The sequence below is a fragment of the Prinia subflava genome, chromosome 15, assembly GCF_021018805.1.
Source record: "Prinia subflava isolate CZ2003 ecotype Zambia chromosome 15, Cam_Psub_1.2, whole genome shotgun sequence".
In the NCBI taxonomy this organism is placed as follows: Eukaryota; Metazoa; Chordata; class Aves; order Passeriformes; family Cisticolidae; genus Prinia; species Prinia subflava.
Genome location: NC_086261.1, coordinates 10,030,438 through 10,049,652, shown reverse-complemented (window position 1 = coordinate 10,049,652; position 19,215 = coordinate 10,030,438). Strand labels below are relative to the sequence as shown.

The 19,215-nt window shown below is 41.3% G+C and overlaps 1 protein-coding gene across 1 annotated transcript; it reads right to left on the bottom strand.

Annotated features, from left to right (window-relative positions):
- SLC30A4 (solute carrier family 30 member 4) lies at nt 1–15,539 on the bottom strand. Its single transcript, XM_063412500.1, has 7 exons — nt 15,007–15,539; nt 10,030–10,176; nt 4,879–5,032; nt 4,421–4,631; nt 4,010–4,115; nt 2,939–3,073; nt 1–2,312 (listed from the first exon to the last, which is right to left on the bottom strand). Exons 1-7 carry the CDS (start codon nt 15,395–15,397, stop codon nt 2,158–2,160), a joined length of 1,299 nt encoding a protein of 432 aa, XP_063268570.1. The 5' UTR covers nt 15,398–15,539; the 3' UTR covers nt 1–2,157.
- Nucleotides 15,540–19,215: the final 3,676 nt, after the last annotated feature.

Here is a 19,215-nt window from a genome sequence, read left to right as displayed (position 1 = left end):
TGAACTTTAATAATCTATTTAATAAAACCCACAATAAAACAACACACCTTTTTTCTTCAATTAAACAAATATATAGTAAATTATTAAAAAACTGCAAATACAATACTTGTCTACTGAACTTCAACATCTAATTACATCAACTGTAAACCCCAATTTAATGAAAACCCATTTGAGCATTAGTATGTGCAAAATACCTGTTGTTTGTGGGGTTTGCCTGTAGGTTTGTAAGGATGGGATGCACATTTTCTATGAACTGTGATATGGCTTAATTACTGATGGTGTTTGTATTGCAGCATTGCCTTCCCCACCACGGAGCTGCACGTGCTCCCACGCTGTACGAGTGTTCCCATTTCTTGCCCAAACAGATACGAACACAATCCAATGTTATGTGCACTTTGTCCAAATTCACAACGTGCTGTCAGCTTTCATCAATAAAAATTCATTAGGTGACCCCTACCTCCAAAAAGGGAAGAAAAGAAGCCAAAATTGTTACCACGAAATGCAGATACAAACCAGCGTGATGAAAATGTGAAACCCTGGCGAGTTTCAAACAGACAATAGCTGAAGTATTCACAGCTGAACATCACAATAACCATAACTGGGCAGAAGTTTTCCTTTCTGATCCACACAGAGAACTACTTCTCTTGTCAGTGGAAGTTCTGCGTAAGATGAAAGTACAGAATAAACAAAAAATATTTGAAGCCAAGTTCCTCTCATCTTCTGAACTTTGTAGCTCATCTTGCTGCCCTTAGCTTCTTCAATGCCAGTGACATCAGAAACTGGTTAAATCTGGGCTCGTAGGTGTATGATAGCTTAGTGTAAAGATTTATTATCTTGTGTACATTCAAAATACAGGGGTTCCACAATGAGGCCAAACAGTTCCACTTTGTGGACTCTGAGCTGTCCAGATGAATACAGAGTCTTTTCAGGCTGCCTCCTCTCTGTAAATACAGAAGGGCCTTTCTGCCACTGTAGGTTGTTATGATATTGTTGTCCAACACCATTAAGTTACTGAGCTTGCTTGGATTTTGCTCTATTCATAAGGTAAGTAGTGGGAAGTGCTATTGCAGTGGCATTCCTGTCAGGATGCTGCCATGCTGAGCTCAAAGCAAACATGAAAAGGTCAGAGATTGTGATGGATGGAATTGGGCATCTCTAAAACTTCTGCTCTCCACTCTCCTGTTAGATGCACGTATCTGAAGATTGCATTTGAGAGTATTTCCATGTCAAATATCACTTCTATCATTTGTCTTTTCTTTTAAAACAAAACAATCAAGGAAAACTAATCAATTACAGGACATTTATTAATTACAATTAGAATGCATGCTAATCAACTGGCCTTTTAACGTGAATCAAATGATGGTTTAGACATTCAAGATTATTAATAGTAAATTCATCTTACAAGTCAAAACTTTGTAAAATAAATAACCTGTTTCTAAAGTATAAATCCTATTCTAAAATACATTAAAGATAACTGATCACTTAAAATACTTTGGGTCCAGTGTTGGGTCTCTAGTTAAATACCAGAAGTCTGGGCAAGGATCTTCCTGTCTGGATCTCTGCATGCCCAGATTAAAGCTAACTTTCTGTTCTGGGTACAGTAAATTCTGAATTTTGCAATGTCTCTGAAGAGACGTGTTCAACAAGAATTCAACTTAATGTATGTGTTAATAGTTTGAGATACTGTATGAAAATCACTATTGCAAAAATACTGAATAATGAATCTGGGGATTGTGATACATTGTGCAACCCTGGTACGATCAGCTTTAGAGATTTTTGACTGAAATACTGAATACTTGATCCTCCATTTGGAGTGCAGCTACTTTGTGGTATGTGATGATAAAAGGACAGTATTGGACTGTAATTTGTGAGGTATCTGCAGAGCCACGTTCCAGTTTGTAAACAATAATCCAAAACCAGCTTTGTCTCAAAATCGTAACAAATTGAATAAACCAGTACAATGGAGAGAGTGAAATACATGTTCTGTAGGGCAACCACTGCACTTCTTGCAGCACCAGTTCTCCCTGCTGCACGTCCCATGGTACAAATCCACATATTAATGGTTACTACTGGATAATTTTCATTTTGCATTTATTGCTCTCAGTCTTTGACTACACAAGGTAAGGAATAAGGCAGCAGTCCCCAAAACATATGAAATTAGGCACTGGAACTCTGACAACTTGCGCAGGTTTTGCTCATTTCCTGTTTGTAACTCTGGAGCTGGACAGAGCATTTGTACATTCCAAACGTGTTCAGCAGCAGGTGTCGGGCCTTGGACTGAACGTCCTCCCATTTAGATGAACTACCAGGAACTGCAAAATTGAAAAAATAATTAATAAATTCACTCAAGAAACCTGGGCAATGCAAAAGTTCTCAAATTTATCACAGTGTCACCAATGAGAATAATTTTTTCATCACACTCATTTATTGTTCTTGTGGTCACTGTGTACTTTCTCTTTTATCATTTTACACCTCTCTTGATAGAACTCTATGTGTGTCTGACACTTTCCCTCCAAAAACCTGAGCTTTCTTACTAAGAACTGATATTTGTAGTATAGTTAGATGTCTGAATCAGCACATGTTGTGGCAAAACATTTACTTTTCATGTTAGATCATTCCACATTAGAACTTCCCCCTTTCTTTCCCTAAACATGTAAGAAAATTTCTGAGGAGAAATTTTGTGTTGTTTTTTCCCCTACCCAAAGAATCTGTATTGCACAATTTGATATGAATACATTTTATTAGCACAATTTTCCTTTACACCATGTCTTTCTTAGCCAAGGTGTTATATTCCTTGCTGTTACAAAACCAGAGTTAATAGATTTTCTTTCCCCAGAATGGTATTTCTTGATTCAACTTAAACAAAAATATGAAGAGGAAGTGGGGGGCTTTTCCTAAACTTGGATTTAATTTAGAATTTTGCTATCCAGCAGCTTACCTAGTTGCAAGTGGACTATGGCAGTTGTTTTTCCTGCAGTAAGAGACCAAACATTTAAATCTTCTATAGAATAAACATCTTCAATTTTCATCAAGTCTTCCTTGATGCGATCCACATTTAAGTGCCTTGGAACTCCTGTGATACCAAACATGAGATAAAATTAATTCTATCTTCTGCAAAGTCTCAGTAGCCTTTAAAATTTCACAACAGATGTCAATGTCAAAAAATTAGAATTTGTGCTGTTGGAAGTGATTAGTAACTTCCATGTTACCAACAGAAAATAATATGGAAATGTGCCTGTTAAATCTGGTAAGGAAACAGAAGTTGAACATGAGTTGCAGAGCTGTCTCAAATGGAATCTGTCCTGTCCAGAATGCACACTCTGGCAACAGCCAACATTAGATCCTTTGCAATGATGTGCTTTTGTTGACAACTTTACTGCAGCCTCTAACCCCTAGCGACTGCTTAGGCTGGACTCTAAAGTCAAAATCTGTTAAAAATAAAATGCTAGGGCCTGTCTCCTGAAACTGCTCTTCTGGTACCTGGGATCATGTTCACAGGCTACAGTAATGTAGCACTGCATGTGCATGCAATGTAGCATGCACAGTCCATGTGCAGTGGACTGTGTTTTAGCGTGTCATCTCTGCAAGTCAGAGATCAAGTCCCTTTGGTATTTCCAACAGCACATCTCTAACTTACCACCACCATCCTTTATCTGTACAAAGGGCAAAATCAAACTTTGAGATGATCAACATGGGTCAAAAACGGAGTCTGGGCAAATGTGTTGATTTAGCTGAGAGTCACTGCAGACACATAAGAAAGTTCTGTACATTTCACTTCTACATCTCCTGATGGTAAAAAGTGTGCAGACATAGGACTTGTGTTGTTCTGGCCACAGTCAAAGACACCTAAAAACTGCTGCAGTTTAGAGAAGCCATAAAGAACCACTACACTAAAGCAGCACCAAGACAGACAGGTCTCTAGACACAACCCACACAGAGATGGGGATCATGATGTCAAGAAAACTGGTATTTTCCATGTGAAGTACTGCAGACTGGGCACAGGTCTTACCTTCCAGAATAATAACTCCCGTGTCACACAGAATTCGAACTGTTGTAAAAACCACCAGTATGGAAAATACATATGTACATATAGGATCAGCAATCTTGTATTCTGGCTGCAAAGGGAAATTTTACAATGTCAAAGGATGTATTGAAAACAAGATCACTTACAAAAATGTGACTCAGAAAACACAGTTATTTCTAGTTCCAAATTTCATTAATTTTGTTGTTGTTGTTGTTTAAATAGTTACAAAATATGTAGTAGAGACAGTTTTGCTTACTTTGCATGATGTATGAAGTTTATCATAAAATATAATTAAAAACATATTTTTAGTAATTTATAAAAGCAGGCCCCTTTTGACTTTAATCCCCGAGTTGAAATGCCAGGGCCCCCCGTGCCCCCAGGAGAGCCCTTCCCTACCTTAAAGCGGATGATGTAGGCAGCCACGAGCACCCCGATGCTCTGTACCAGGTCCCCCAGGGCGTGGACAAACGCTGCTCTCACAGCCAGGCTGCTGTGCCCGTGGCTGCTGCCCTGGGCTGTGCTTGGAGAGCTCTGAGGTACGTGAGAGTGAGGGTGGGAGTGCGAGTGGGAGTGGAGGTGGCCAGATTGATTCAGCAAAAACCCCATTCTGAAAGTGGAAGAAGAGAAATGCTTCAAGAAACAGGCTTCAGGGTTTGTTGGATGGGGAGGATTTGTTGAGTATTTTTCATTTTAAACCAAATAATTCAAGTAGTAATATTCAGTGCAATTTCTAGTCAAATGAAAATTAAGAGGTCCAGCAAAATTACATGCCATGATAAAGTTACAGGCCATGAATGAATTGGCAGCTTATTGAGAAATTAATTTATGAGTGTTGATGGAGAGAGAGATCTTACATTAGGTTAACGGCAACACCGACAGCTGCTGTGATGAGCATGATGTCACCATTTATTTCATAGTCCATATGGATAGTTCTCTGAACAGCCTCATACAGGAGGAAAGCCATAAGGATATAGACCAGCAGTACACTAATGATGGCTGACAGTACTTCTGCAAATAGAAAGGAAAAAACATTATAAACATGTGTCTCAGATCCATTTCTATTTCCAAATTAGAGTGTGGACAGGCCTTGTTTTACCTACTTTATCCATACATATCATAACTAATATATAATACCATAATATAAACTAACAAATTGTGTGGCACATAAAACTTGTAAAATAGGATTAACCAGTGGAGTTTGTTCTAGTCCACTCCTTCACATGCCCCTGTCATCAGTATATACCTCAAATTATGTTATCTCTGAGAAGTTCTGCACAGGTGATGATTCTGACTTTTTCAGAAAACCCAGAACATTTTCCTGAGAAGCTGCAGGCGAAGGCCCTGTCCAGGGGTGAGGAGGACAGGTGATCTCAAACATTACCAGCCTACTCACAAATAAGGGAAACCTTGATTTTAAGTGTCCAGAGTATTAAGCCGGTTTTAGAAATTATTTTTATATATCCTTTTGTATTTAGGATGGAGAAGAAATTACAAAAAGATAAAGAAACCAAACAGTACAAACTTGTCACACATGATACTCTTAAGCTCCTTAACAGATGTGTTCCTAAATGTTAGCTGAGGCAGATTTCAGCTACAAAGGCTTGCTTAATGTTTCTGTAATGCTGTGATATGCTGTCCTAACATTATCTAATATTTACCAAATATTATGATTTCACAAAAGTAAGAGCATTATGACCATTATTTTGGCATTGGAATCTTATCCAATCAGCAGGGATTTTCAAAAGGAAACATATCTAAATAAAGACAAAAATTAGAACACTAACAAAGACTAGTATTTCCTTGTACTTTCTGTTGCCATTCACATCTGTTGAAAGTGGTTACAGTTCCTTATGAGGTTCCTGCTGTTCAGATGAGAGGTAAACAGGGTTGAGTATTTTATAGGTCAGGACCTTTGTGCTGCCTCAGTACCCAAGTCATGAAATAGTGTGGGTAATAGCACGCAAACCTGAGAAGGATGAGTCCAAACTACAGTTTAAAGGTCCTACTGTAAAGAAAATTGCATTTCCAAATGGGCCACCAGATTGCTTTAAAACATACATAAATGTAACTTTACCCTCTAGCTTCATATTCTAAAAATAATTTTAAAAAAAAGTAACACAGCTGGCAGAGAAAACATTAGCCCAGTTAAAGACTGTCTCACTTATAAGCAAGTTAATACAGGGCTTTACAAAAAGCCCTGGGAAAACCTTAATGCTCACTCCATTGCATTGCACATAAATCTGCAGCCATGCCTGAGTAATCTGTAATCATTATGCATAATGCTCATTACTGTCACTTGCCAGATGGATCACTGGGATCTCAGCCTTCCTCTGTGAACTCAAAGAGCAGAGGTGGAATTAATTTACTTGGAATTGTAATGGTTGTTCTTCCCCCTAGTTCCACACATGTTGCTCTGATTTATTCCCCAGTAGAGGCAAAATTCTGCCTTTGGCTATACCATAGCTCTAAGAAAACTCATCTGAGAATTCTGTCTCCCTCTGCTTTGGATGTGTCAGCCTGCAATACAACTTAGGTTACTGCAGATCTCTTTTCTAACACAGAAGTGTTTAAATTTTATTTATTATTACAGAAAAAACCCAAACATGCAGCTATATTAGAATTTTAATGTCACCAAAATCAGTTGATCCATGCACTGAATTATTAACATCATTATGGGAGAAGAAACTCACACCAGCACATTCAGCTGCTGGGTAGTGTGTCAATGCCTGGATGAGGAACAGCATCACCAGGCAGTAACAAGGCTCTGAAAGGCAACTGCCACAATCTGAGATGATTTCAGAGCAACTTGAAAATCCTGGAAATATCGACAGAAATGGGAGTGATCTTTACGAAGCTGGCAGATTATTCAGGGCAACAATCTTAAAAATACACAATACATTTCTTAGAAGGTTTTCCAGAATGCTTTTTAAAAAACTTGTGAAGCCATAGCACATTACCATTTACCGGAGAAATAAGATAGTGTGCTTTTACAATTTAAACCCATGTTTTCTGCAATGGAAAGCAGTATTTTCCTTGCAGTTTCTTCCACAGTCACTGTCATGTCAGCATTGTAGATTTGTGCTGAGATCTTTCACTTCTTGTGAAATGAACTGTGTGTGCATGGTCTCGGTGGACTGTCTAATTCTGTCATTACTAACATTGTCTCTGCAGCGATGGACGAGTGCCAGGATCCTTATCTATGCTTAGATCTGCTCAGTGTCTTGCTGAAAAGGAGGTAGCTGCACTTGGTGGTGAAACTGAACTATTTTTGGCTTCAAGAATTTAATTCTTTTTTGACATGACTGCAATTTCCATTATTTTGTCTTCCCTTTTCTAACCCATTCCTGAATCTGTCAGCTTCCTTTTCACAACTGACATTGGAACAAAACTGAAGATGGAACTTATATATTATGTATTCAAATAAATGAAAATTAGTGCTAACTTCCTTCTGGAATTTGACTAGACAACTAATAGGTCTGTTGCTTTTACAAAGCAACATGTATGGGAATAAGTTTGAAAATTCATCATTCTGCAAACAAAAATGACAACAAGTACCAGAAATGTTGTTCATTAGAACGTTTTCATGCCTACTGAATGTATGGATTATCTTAAAACTTAATGCAGAGCAGGTCAGTGATGAGACAGTTCTTGCACATATTCCCAGCTTTAAACAAATGCTCCACATCTTTTTCTGTGACACATGCCCAATCTATACCCTACTTTTAACATCCTGACATTTTTAACATCTCTTTTGTGAAATTTAGGCTATTGTTGAACCACTATGATTTGCTGACAAGCTTCTCAGATATAGGTTATTTGGAAAAATGTGTTACAATAAGGATATCCCCTAGAAACTGCTTTGTTCCATTGCCAGCACTCACTGATGTGTGAAACTGGGCCCTCAGGCCACAGCATTCAGACTGGGTGCCTAAAATCAGGCAAATAAATTTCACAAATGTGATTTTTAGAAAGACTGTGTGTAGTAATTTTGAACCATCCCATCTTCTGTACTTTGGGGGTCCCTAGCAAGGCCTTGACTCGCCTCCTCTTCCTTCCTGCACAGAAACTCTTCTCCCCAGCCGCAGGCTCTCCTCATCCTCCTCCAGAGAGCTGCGCTGCTGCTACGCAGGCAGTAAAGTAAAAAGGCTGTAAAGTAAAAACTACTTCTTTTTAATTTTCGTGAAGTAAAAGGGAACTCCTGGAAACTGTGCAGTCCTACTCAAAGGAGGGTTAGCTACAGTGTGCTGCTCAGGGCTTGTCCAGGTGGGTTTCACGTGTTCCAGCTGAGGACACTCCAAAACCTGCTCTAGCCTTTGACCACCTGCTGGCACTGGGGGCAGAAAAGGAGGAGCAATTGTTGCAGAATTGGGAGGCTGCTCATAGGGAGAAGGGCAGCACAGACTAATTTCATGGCCCATGGACCACCACTGGATCAGTCTGGCTAGTATTTGGCTAGTATTTTTCCTGGCAGTAAACTGGAAAGAAAAAAATATAGAGAAAATGAGGTGGCAGGAATCCTCAGGGATTTCTTCTTTCACATTAATTGAAAAGTCAGTGAAAATTTTAAGAACTGAGTAAGATTTTAATGGTTAAGTAAGTTTCTTTTATTTTTTCCTAAGATAAACCCCTGTTTTAAGCTAGGCAATGGCATGTTCAAGGTGTGTGCTATTTGGTTTTAGAAAAGTTACAAAGACATATAAACTACCCAAATTATTTTGAAATAGAGTTAAAGTATGTATAAATGCTAACAAACATCCTTCTGGAGAGTATGAGCAGATGCCAGGGGCATACCTGCAAGGTCAGGTTTCAGCATCAGAGGAGCTCCTGTCACAAAATTAAAACTTCATGAAAGAAAAGTTTGTAATGGGAAATGCTGGCATTGCTAATGCTTTCTTGCTAGAGCACCAAAGAGCTTAGCTAGTGTACAGAGTTATGCATTCATGCACTAGTGACTAACTGATGACAAATGACAAGGAGTGATGGAGTTGTTGAATTCTACTGCTGTTCTAGCAGCCAAACTAAGAATTGCAAATAGTGACTACCCAAGAATGAAATTCCTTGAAAAATGTGTGCTAGAGAGAGTTATAGAAAACAGGTACATAACTGGGACACTAAAAATTATCTATTTCATGAACAAGATATTTTGGAGTTTCTGCTAAAATGTCTAAAGATCTGCAGCTGTATATTATATCCAGTTAGCAACCACATGAAAACACCCTTTATCATCAATACATTTCCAAACATGAAGTAATAAATCCTGAAAATATTCTTCCAAGGGTTAGTCCATAATTCTGTTTACACTTCTTCTTAGAGACACCTAAACTGGTCAGAGGTTAAGTAACTTGCTGCATTTTGCAAACCATGGGGCTTTTTGACCTCAGCTTTCTGTGGTTTGGGGAATGCAATATGAATACGGATTTATACGACTTCTGGCAGGGCAGAGCTCTCTAATAATATGTTCTACATAACTTCTTAGTTGTGGATTAAAATGTAATTTTTCCCATTGAATAGGACCTTTTTCCAGTATCACAATTCTGCTGAAGTCAACAAGATTTTGTAAATCCTGGGCACTGGCAATAATCTGTTGTGAACAACAAAGGGCTGACATGCACAGCTCCTGCACCAACAATGTCATCATGAATTCAATTCCCCAACCCTCCCCTTCAAGATGGAAGATGAATCAAGCACTCAGAATTTAACTCTGAATCTGCTAAGTGCCAGTCCCACAGAGATGGAGAGACTCGCCCTGCTCCCAGTGAATGAAATGCTGCTGTCCAACTTTTGGCCAAATTTGGTTTTTTGGTTTTTTTTAATCTATTCTCTTGTGGCAATACAACCTATGCAGTGTATCCCCAAAGACCAGTGAAAGGACATTGAGAGTCAGTTAAAGCAACTCTTAGGTTTGCTGCTACTTTCTTTCTAGCTACTTGTTCTTCTAGAATTAGCTGTTCTTTACAGTTGTTGCTTAAAATACTCTTTAATAGCGAAGTCTGATAGCTACATACCTAAGCGATGGAATCCAAAAGTGAATCTCTTTGTCGGAGATTTTGCAGACAACCAGAGAGCAAGGAGGGTCAAAATGATACCACTAAGGTCAGTTAGCATGTGAAGTGCATCTGTCATAATTGCTAGGCTGTTAGCAACATAGCCACCTGGAAACATAACAGGAAAAGTCAGGACACGTGACATTTTTAATTATTTTACATAATATCCTCTTGCACAGCTTACAGTTATTTCTTTTCAGAATAGTGCAATAAGTACATGAGAGCACTTCTCATGCTCACTAAACAGGGAGGGGGGTTTGCCATTACAAGCAAAATGCCATGCATTATATAATTTAAAGTTATCATAGTTATAAGTGCAGTGAAGTGAGTTTTCTATTAAGAGTAACATAGAAAGGATTCACTCCTGATATTCTAAGTGAGACTACTTGCATCATAATGTTTGCAAGATCAGGTCCAAAACAGTTTTGTATCTTTTCTCTACTTATTGCTGCACATGTGTTTAATCAACTGATTCTTTTGTTAAACTACATCTGTTCAACACTCTGACATTACAGAACAGGAACACAACTCCAAATATTCAATGACCAGGATATTTACCCAGTCCCCTTTTTATTACATTATCTTTTAACCTTAATTATTCCCCATCCTGGCAGGAGCATGTAAGTTCTGGCAATATCTATTGCAGACAATGACTTCCACTTGTAAAGCATTTTTCTTTGTTATTTATTGCCATATTTTTTTCTTGTAATAATGAGCTGCATTGAGACAAATAACCTGAGATCAAAGGTTAATATCTTTGTTCCAATTCAATTGCTAGTGCTACTACTGGATGAGTGAGAGATTTAAACAATGCACCTCTCACTTAAGTATCCCTTATACAAAGGGGAATCAAGGACGGGCTGTGTTGTCTTCCACATGCTTGAAGGTAAACCCATTATCTCAGAAAAGATCACTTCTTCAGTGTCAGCTCAGCTATGATTTGGTTTCTCTTTTTACCTTGAGATTGCCTTGCAGCCTGTAAATTGTACTGAGCAAAGCGTGCAGCTGGTGTGCCATTTGGCAGGCTTCAGGCTCCAATTAACATTTCAAATAACGAAATTTTTGTGTACAATCAAAATTGTCTTAGTGAAGAGGCTGACCAGAGGAAATAGCAAAAGGGGAATTCACAACTGGCTGATTGCTTTTAAGACAGGTCATAAAACCTGAGTGTGTGTGGCTGCAGTGTCCTTATGTACACACCTGCACACAGAACCACTCTCTCCTCCCCAGCCAAACACGGAGCACGGCTGTACTGCAGGACTGTGTGTGCTGTGCACAGCCACCAAAGGCACCACACTTCAAACTGCTCCTTTCCCCCAGCCCCTTTCTTCAATTGTTCAGAACTTTCTTTGTCAAATTCTTCTGAGGCTGAAAATCTCCAAAAGGCCATTGCAGCTCAAAAACAAGGAGTTTTTAAGATTTAGCAATTCAGCAGCTTTTTGAGTAAAATGAGTTACACCTTTCCTTTCTGAATTAATTTGTGTTCTCCCGTAATTAAAAAAAAAAAAAAAAAAAAGTAGAAAGTGCGACTCAGCCTCTTTTATAATGAACAAAGAAACAATAATTTATATGTAAGGACAGTTAGTTTAGCAGTTTACATATATCATTATTTAGAATATGTGTGTTGATTCTTATGTATTGTTTTGAGAACCACTTCAGTCCAAGAAGAGTCAATTCCATTTCAGTTAGCCTCTCACTTTTAAAGACTTTCAAAATAAAATTTTAAGGAAAGAATTCAGATACTAAAGCTAAACATAATGCAGTATGTGGATTAAGAAAACATATCTGCCATTTACAAAATCCTGAAGTCAAAGGTTCTCTGTTTCTAAAGGTATTGGTTCATTGCTTGGTTGAAGGTATTGCCTAGGGGCTGTTTAAATACAATTGGCAACTTGGGAAAAAAGACATCTATAACCTTTACAAATAGACAGCTTGATGGCTCACCACTGTTTTCAGTGACCCATGAAGGACAGCAGTTCTCCTCATGGATGATCAATTAGAAATCTCTAAACATAGCTGAAAACATCAAAACCCTGTCAGAAAAGATAACTAGGACTTGCAATAAGTTTTTCTTTTCTTGATGCACAATGGTTTCCCCAAAGTGTGAATTGTTATCTGACTGTTCATCAAATTAAACAACAAACACTGAGATAGGCTGAAGTAATGAGTTTGGAAAAAATATGCCAATCAAGATTGCACAAAAAAAGCTGCTGAAACAAGATTTCCTTCATCTTGACATCAGTAACAGACACCAGAATGATTTTTACTGAAAAAATAATTGTCTGATAGAGTCTTCTGCCTTTTTCTCTGAAACTCAAATACACCAAAGATCATAGGAGGAAGTCAGTTAAAATATCCTATATGATCAGAGTTTCCCAAATACCTGAACTTCAGATCAATTCATAAAGTTTGTAAATTTGAAACCAACCAAAGACAATACAGTACAGGGTTGGAGTGAAATAAATTAAACAGGTGGGACACTGATCCAGGACTTGGGGGCTGTATCTCTGATTACTCTTCCTGCTGATGATTACTTTCCCTGTGACAAGTCATTCAGGTCGAGATCCACAGAATTACAGAGATATCCAAACCCTCTGTTTATTCTCTGTGGAAGATGGATGCCTAAATATTTGATGGTCTGGCCCTCAGTGCTCTCTGATTCTGTGCCCAAAGAACGAAATAGGGCTGGAAACAGCACACCCAGACCTGAGGAGGATGAGTCCACAGTACAGCACTAACTCTGTACAGACAAATCCAGCCTGCTCAAGTCCTGACTGTACGGGAAGAACACCAGATGATGTGACAGTGATCACAGTATTTTTACTCTCAACATCTCTTATTTCTAGAGCTCTCCCTGCACTAGCTATGGAGAGGTCTCCAACAGCATGAATTGGATTCAAACCCCCAAACAGAAACGGTCCCAGTGACTTGAGCATCAACCTGCCAACAGCTCAGGCATTATTCAGTAAGAGGCCCTTCAGATGAACCAAATTCAGTGTATATCAGAACTCTGATACAATCAACTAACATCACTCTCATGTTAAAGGATGTCTAAGCCTACATAATAACACTATTGTTTATCAAATTTACCTGAGTTCATGCTGAACCAAAATCTCAACCCGAGAAAAAACACAGAGCCAGGGGTAAATGGAGGCATTCAGCGAAATCCCCACAACAGGTTTGACACACAGGGCCTTGGCCATAAGCTGATGTATTGTGGCTGTGTTATTAATGACCAGCCACACACCGAGACATGCTGAAAGGCAAAAGCACTTTTTCCCATTAACCCACATTCCTGAAATAAGGCCCCAAATAAAACTAGTGCAGACACAGTCAATATTCTGGTCTCTCTCTGAAGAATGGAACGTTTCTTCTAGGGGCTTTGTCCCCTACATCTGTGGTTCAAACTGCATCAGTTATCCTCTAGCAATTATTTTGTTCCCAAATCATCTTGCACAAGTTTGCCTTAAAAACAAAATTCACAGCTGTCCTGGCTAAAGCATCCAAGAGCATGAGCTCACTTCACACGAGGACTCAACTGACTCAAATTGCAGAAGTCAGGAGGAGGATGTAGGTCCCATGCTACTGTTCTTCACTGAAGTTTTATGATTTGATTTTTTTGTGTGTGTGTTTGAATTATGGCAATTAATTAATCTGATTAGCTCTGATTCAGAGTTGAATGTTGACATTTAAGACATTTAAAAGCAATTAACTGCTTTGGAGAGACCTGGCTCACCATACGTATCAATGTACTGGCACAGAGTAGTGCTCCCCATAATTCCGAATCAGGGGACAGTGGATGAGAACATTAAAGGATTTTTCAGGAGGCTGAGATCAAAGGTTAATATCTTTGTTCCAATTCCACCCAGCAGACGCTTGCACTGCATGGCATGGATATATCCAAAACACAGATAATAACAGGACATAGTAAGTGAACAGAGATTAAAAGACAAATACTGAGCTTTGTAAAAAGTATTAGACAATGGCAAAGGCATAACATTTAACAGCTAATCTATGCATCTCAGGGACACTCACATTTTATTTCAAGTCTATTTGATAAAGCACAGTTGTTCAGTACTGACTGGTGTATAATGCACAGGTTCTCCTCATCCTGCACAGCACAGCCATTAGGAGGGAGCAATAAAAGCTGAAATTGAGCAGTGGGTTCATCCTTTTGACCAACAATCAGGTGCTTAGATAGGAACACATTTTTGGGTAAAACCCCACTATACTTCTAACAAACAAAAACCACAAACAATTTAATGCAACTACTTGGTATTATTATCTGTTGTAGCAGGAAATGTTAAATTAACCATCACTTTAAGTGACTGTGCTCATATGATTTATGTCTGGATGGAGCACATGGTAGTCCAGAGCACAGCAGGACATCAAGAAGTCCTCAAGAGAGTGATGTCTGCACTGGATTGCCACTGATCGCTCAGGACTTGTCTTTTCAGTACTAAGTAATAGTTTGTATTGCTGTATCTGGTGAAAAAGGACAAATACTCCCCAGTATTACTTTCATTATTATGGTAAATGTCACATTTGAAACTGTATTTTCCTCTTTTTCTCTTGTTGCAAACACAGCAAAATTTTATAGCCCTTGATTAAAAAATACTGCAAATGAAACTGTTCATTTCACTTCTCTGTTAAAAACACCTTAAAACTCACAAGAAGAAATAAAAAAAAATCTGTTTCACAAAGAAAAATTTGTATATTTTATGCCATTTCGGGGAACTGTTGAGATTCAGGTAAGGGAAGTTGCAAATTCTTTCATGGAAAATACAGGTGGACTTTACTCCCTCTCACTCCCTGCACGTGCAGCTCATCTCTCTGGTCTCTCTAAAGGAGTGATGGTTTTTCTCAAAAAACATTCAAAGCCAAGGCCAGAGCAGCCTAACAAGCTGTGAGGGACGGCACAGAAGGCCTCCGACTCACCTATGAGCTCCCCGGTCATGAAGAGCAGGTAGAGGAGGGCAGCGAGCGTCAGCCGCTTCTTCACCTTCCTCTGCTTGGAGCGCTCCCGCCGGCTGCTGCAGCCGCTGCAGGGGTCCGGCCGGCCGGCGCGGGCGCCGCGCAGGGCGATGTCCCGCTCCAGCAGGGACTCGTCGTCGGACGGCAGCCCCGGGGACGCCCCGTTCACCGGCGTCTCCGGGGCCGCCTCCGAACCGTCGTCCGCAACCACCACGCGCAGCTTGTTAAACCTGGGGAAGTCCTCGTCCCCCACCTCGTCCGTGAAGTCAAAGGCACTGGAGTCGTTCAGGAACAGCGGGTCCTCTCTCCTCCCCAGCAGGGACTTGATGCTCGTCCAGAGCCCGGCCCCAGCCATAGCGGCGGCGCTCGGGGGCCTCGCCGGGCGCGGCCGAGCGGCCGCGGGCCGCTCCGCTGGCGCAGCTGTGCCCTCGCAGGCGGCGCCCCCACCGCTCGTCGTCCCGTCAGGGCATGTCCCCTACATCGCCCCGCCGGGCCCCGCGCAGGCCGCACGGAACGCGGCGCGGGGCTCCGCCGCGGAGCGCCCCCGCACCGCCGGCCCACAGCGCCGCCTCCGCGCCGGGCACCGCGCCGCGAGGCGCTGTCACCGCCGGAGCCCCGGTCACCCCGCGCAGCGCTCAGCCGGCGCAGCCCCGCTCACGCCGCGGCCGGGCAGGCGGCGCCCGGCGCGGGGCCGCCTCCCTGCCGGCGCAGGGGGAGCGCGGCCGCCGCCATGCGCGTCACATCCCCGCGCTCCGCCGCGGGCGCGCAGCGCGCCGCCCTCGCGATCCCTGCGCGCTCCCGGGGCCGCCCCGCGCACGGCGGCGGTTGGTGCGAGTCGCGTGCCCTGCGCGCCCGCGGACCCCGCCGCCACCGCGCCTGCGCCGCCCGCCCGGGACGGCCGCGGGTTCGAGTCCCGTTGCCGCCGCCTCGCCGCGCCCGCGGACCGGGGCTCCGCGCTGCGGGGCTCGGGGAGCGGAGGGGCCCGCCCGGGGCACCCGCGCGGCCTGAGGGGCGGCCTGAGGGGCTGTTCCCGTCCCTCCGTGCGTTTGTGTTCAGTGCATAAATGCCGTGTGAGGTAGAGGCTAGGAACTGCCAAAGCCATACAATGCAGGTACGGTGGTCTGTGATAGACAGGAAGCTGTGTTCATACGCTGGAAACCTGAACTGCATGGTTCCGTGCTCTGGCTTCAGATTTTGAAAGACAGAAGTTTGCATTGTGTTGCTTTTCTCTTTCTCTTCTGTCACGGCACAGCTCTTTACATGGTTTAACTAACTCTGTTAAGGCAGAGTTGTAGGAAGTTTCATATGCCTTTCTGAACAATCCTTAAAGGAATGTAAGGAGAAACAAACTTCAGAAACCCTGCTGTTGTATAATTCATTTCATAACTGCGCTCTAACATAAGAGTAATTATATTTTATCAAATTTAGTGAGAGATAATTCCTGCTCCTCATTGGTCTGACTACTAGAAATTGTCTTCTGAGTTTCAGCCTACACGTGTTACGCATCAGTTTGTACCTGTGGCCAAATTCTATTACTGTATTTGGTCAGTTCGCTAAGCCATAAACATTTCTGGGAAGCCATGCCTGTCAGAAAAAGGTACATAGCTTGTTTTTTTACGTGGTTGGAGGAAGTGAAAACGAGAATTGTAGAGAAGGGCAGGATTTTGGAGAAGGGCGCTCCTTTTCTGGTCAAGGGCTGATAGCGGATTAGGCATCAGGGCAGTGCTGCAGGACATGGAGTGAGCCCCTTCTTGGAACGGGCCCCCGGCAGGGGAGTCCTCTGTGGTAAACCCGCCTTGGGTGGAGGTTGCTTATTGCCATTCTCTTAATGAAGTCCAAAAATAGACAGCATGAAGCTTTATCTGAGCTCCCTTGCCACTTTACAGTGTGGCTGTTTTCCTGAGCATGTAATGTCAGGTTATTTTTCTTCAAGTGGCTAAAGTGGTGCCATCTCCTGTCCTTTCACCCACCTCACAACTCCCTCGGTATTGTTACCAGCATGATTGTTCAGGGGCCAGACAATGAACTGAGTCCCTGAAATGGGTCAGAATTAACAGTGCATATTGGGAGGGATTTGGATATATTTGTATGTGTAACTGAGACTGCTTCCATGATCTCAACTTGCACAGACATCCATATGACAGCGAGGGGGCAGTGAACAGTGTGGGAGTCAGAAGGAGCAGCCAAAGATGGGAACCAGTTAAGCAAGCCTTGCTGCCTAGAAAAGTGCTCCCAGCTGTGTTCCAGTTCACCCATTTTTAATGTTTCTGTTTTCTCTGGCTGATTTAACTCACTCTGAGTTTCAAGAGTTTCACCACTTGTACCAGTAGAAGTGAGGACACACAGACGCGAGCAGCCAGGTTCCAGGAGCCACCACAGGAACTGCTTAAACTGTCTTAAAATGTTGGGGTTTACACTGCAGCTTTGCCACTTCTACAGAACAGAAACTTCTAGCACTGAGGAAGGATATGTAGCTGGGAGGACTAACACACAAAACCAGTGCACCAAGATTTGCCAGCTCACCTTTTACTGAATAACTAAGACCAGAAGAGTTGTCAAGAACAGCTCATACATTGGTAAGATGAGCCTCTGTTGAACAGAACAGTCTGCTACATTCAATTTCTTCATTGTAATGGCCAAGGCTCTGCTCTTTCTGGTCTCGTTTACTTAATGAGGACAGAGAGTCTCTAAGAGGTTACCTATTAAGTGTTTTCTTTTCATGTTGTCATCCCTGAAGTCATGTGGCACTGCCAAAGCTGATGGTTTAAAACATCCTATTTGCTATACAATTCAAGCTAACTTAACTCCATTTTCACTCACATGTCTAGGGTAGGGCACAGTTACAATATATGTAACTGCTTAAATTAGTTGCATCAATAAAATCCAAAATACATATGCGACGGTGTTGCATTAAAGGTTTCTGAACACAGTTGCTGCAAAATAAAATGAAAATGAATCATGAAAATGATTATGTGGTGTTAATAGTTTTATATACACAGGCACTTGGGAAATAGTTACTGTGAAACAGAGAACATTTTGCAGAAGAAAACGAACAGGAAAAGTTTTCTATCATTCTCTTTTTTGGAACATTTGGGTTGACAAACAGTTAAATTTTAATTTGTCTAGAAAACTAGATACCAGTTTTCTATTCCAATCCTTAGTCTATTTCTGCAACACGTGGGAAGGCCTGGAACAGGCAAAGCAGAAGCACAAATCTGAAACTCCCACATCTCAAGTGAGACTATTTCAGAGTCATTATCTCACTTGTTCCTACTAGAAATTCCATCTGGAAACTGAGAAGTCTTTCCCAGTGAAACTTCCAACAAAAGTGGGTTTTCCTCCCTGCCAAAAGAAACTTTTAAGTAAAATTACTAACCAGTTGGAATTAAGAATTTGAGTTGAGTCTGCTTGAGTTAATTAACCTCTTCCTCTTGTTGATTCTTTAAAAAACCAGAAAATGGGTACATTTTTTATTTGATGATGGAATAGTGACATCATTGTGAGCAAAAGTTAATTAGAATATGCATATGAAAATGCAAATGAACTTAAACAGTCTTGCTGTTAGAAATGTTTGTGTTAAGGTTGACATATTACCTCAAAAGCCCCCCTTTTTTTGCCTCAATCTCTTTCTGAAGACCATTAGGGAGACTGTCTGAATTTAATTTAAAGGTTTGGGGATGTATTAAAATACTGCATTAAAAAAACTTTCTGACTGGTCCTTCATTAGTTTCTTTCTATGGTTCCACCTGCATTTCACAGAAAAGATCTTTATAGGTAAAAGAGGAAAAAGACACAAATCCTACCATACCATAAACCAGTGATTTTTCATTATAGAATATCTATACTTGCGAGTTGCTTAGAGCAGGGTGCTGATAACACCAAGGTGGCAGTTTGATCCCTGTATGGACCACTCACTTAAGAGGCGGACATAATGACCCCTCTGGGTCCTTTCCAACACAGAATATTCTATAATTCTGGGTGAAGTTATTACCGCTCTTGCAGACTGTTGGGGGAGATCCGGAGACAGACACAAAAGCTAGTTATTCATTTCCCAAGAACAAAAGCTACAAGTAGTGTCAAGTGGGCACGGTTTGTGGAAAATACCAATCTATGAAATACAAGAGCAAGGGTGTCCCTAAGAAATCCCCGGCGGTGATTTTAGTTGTTTTCTGC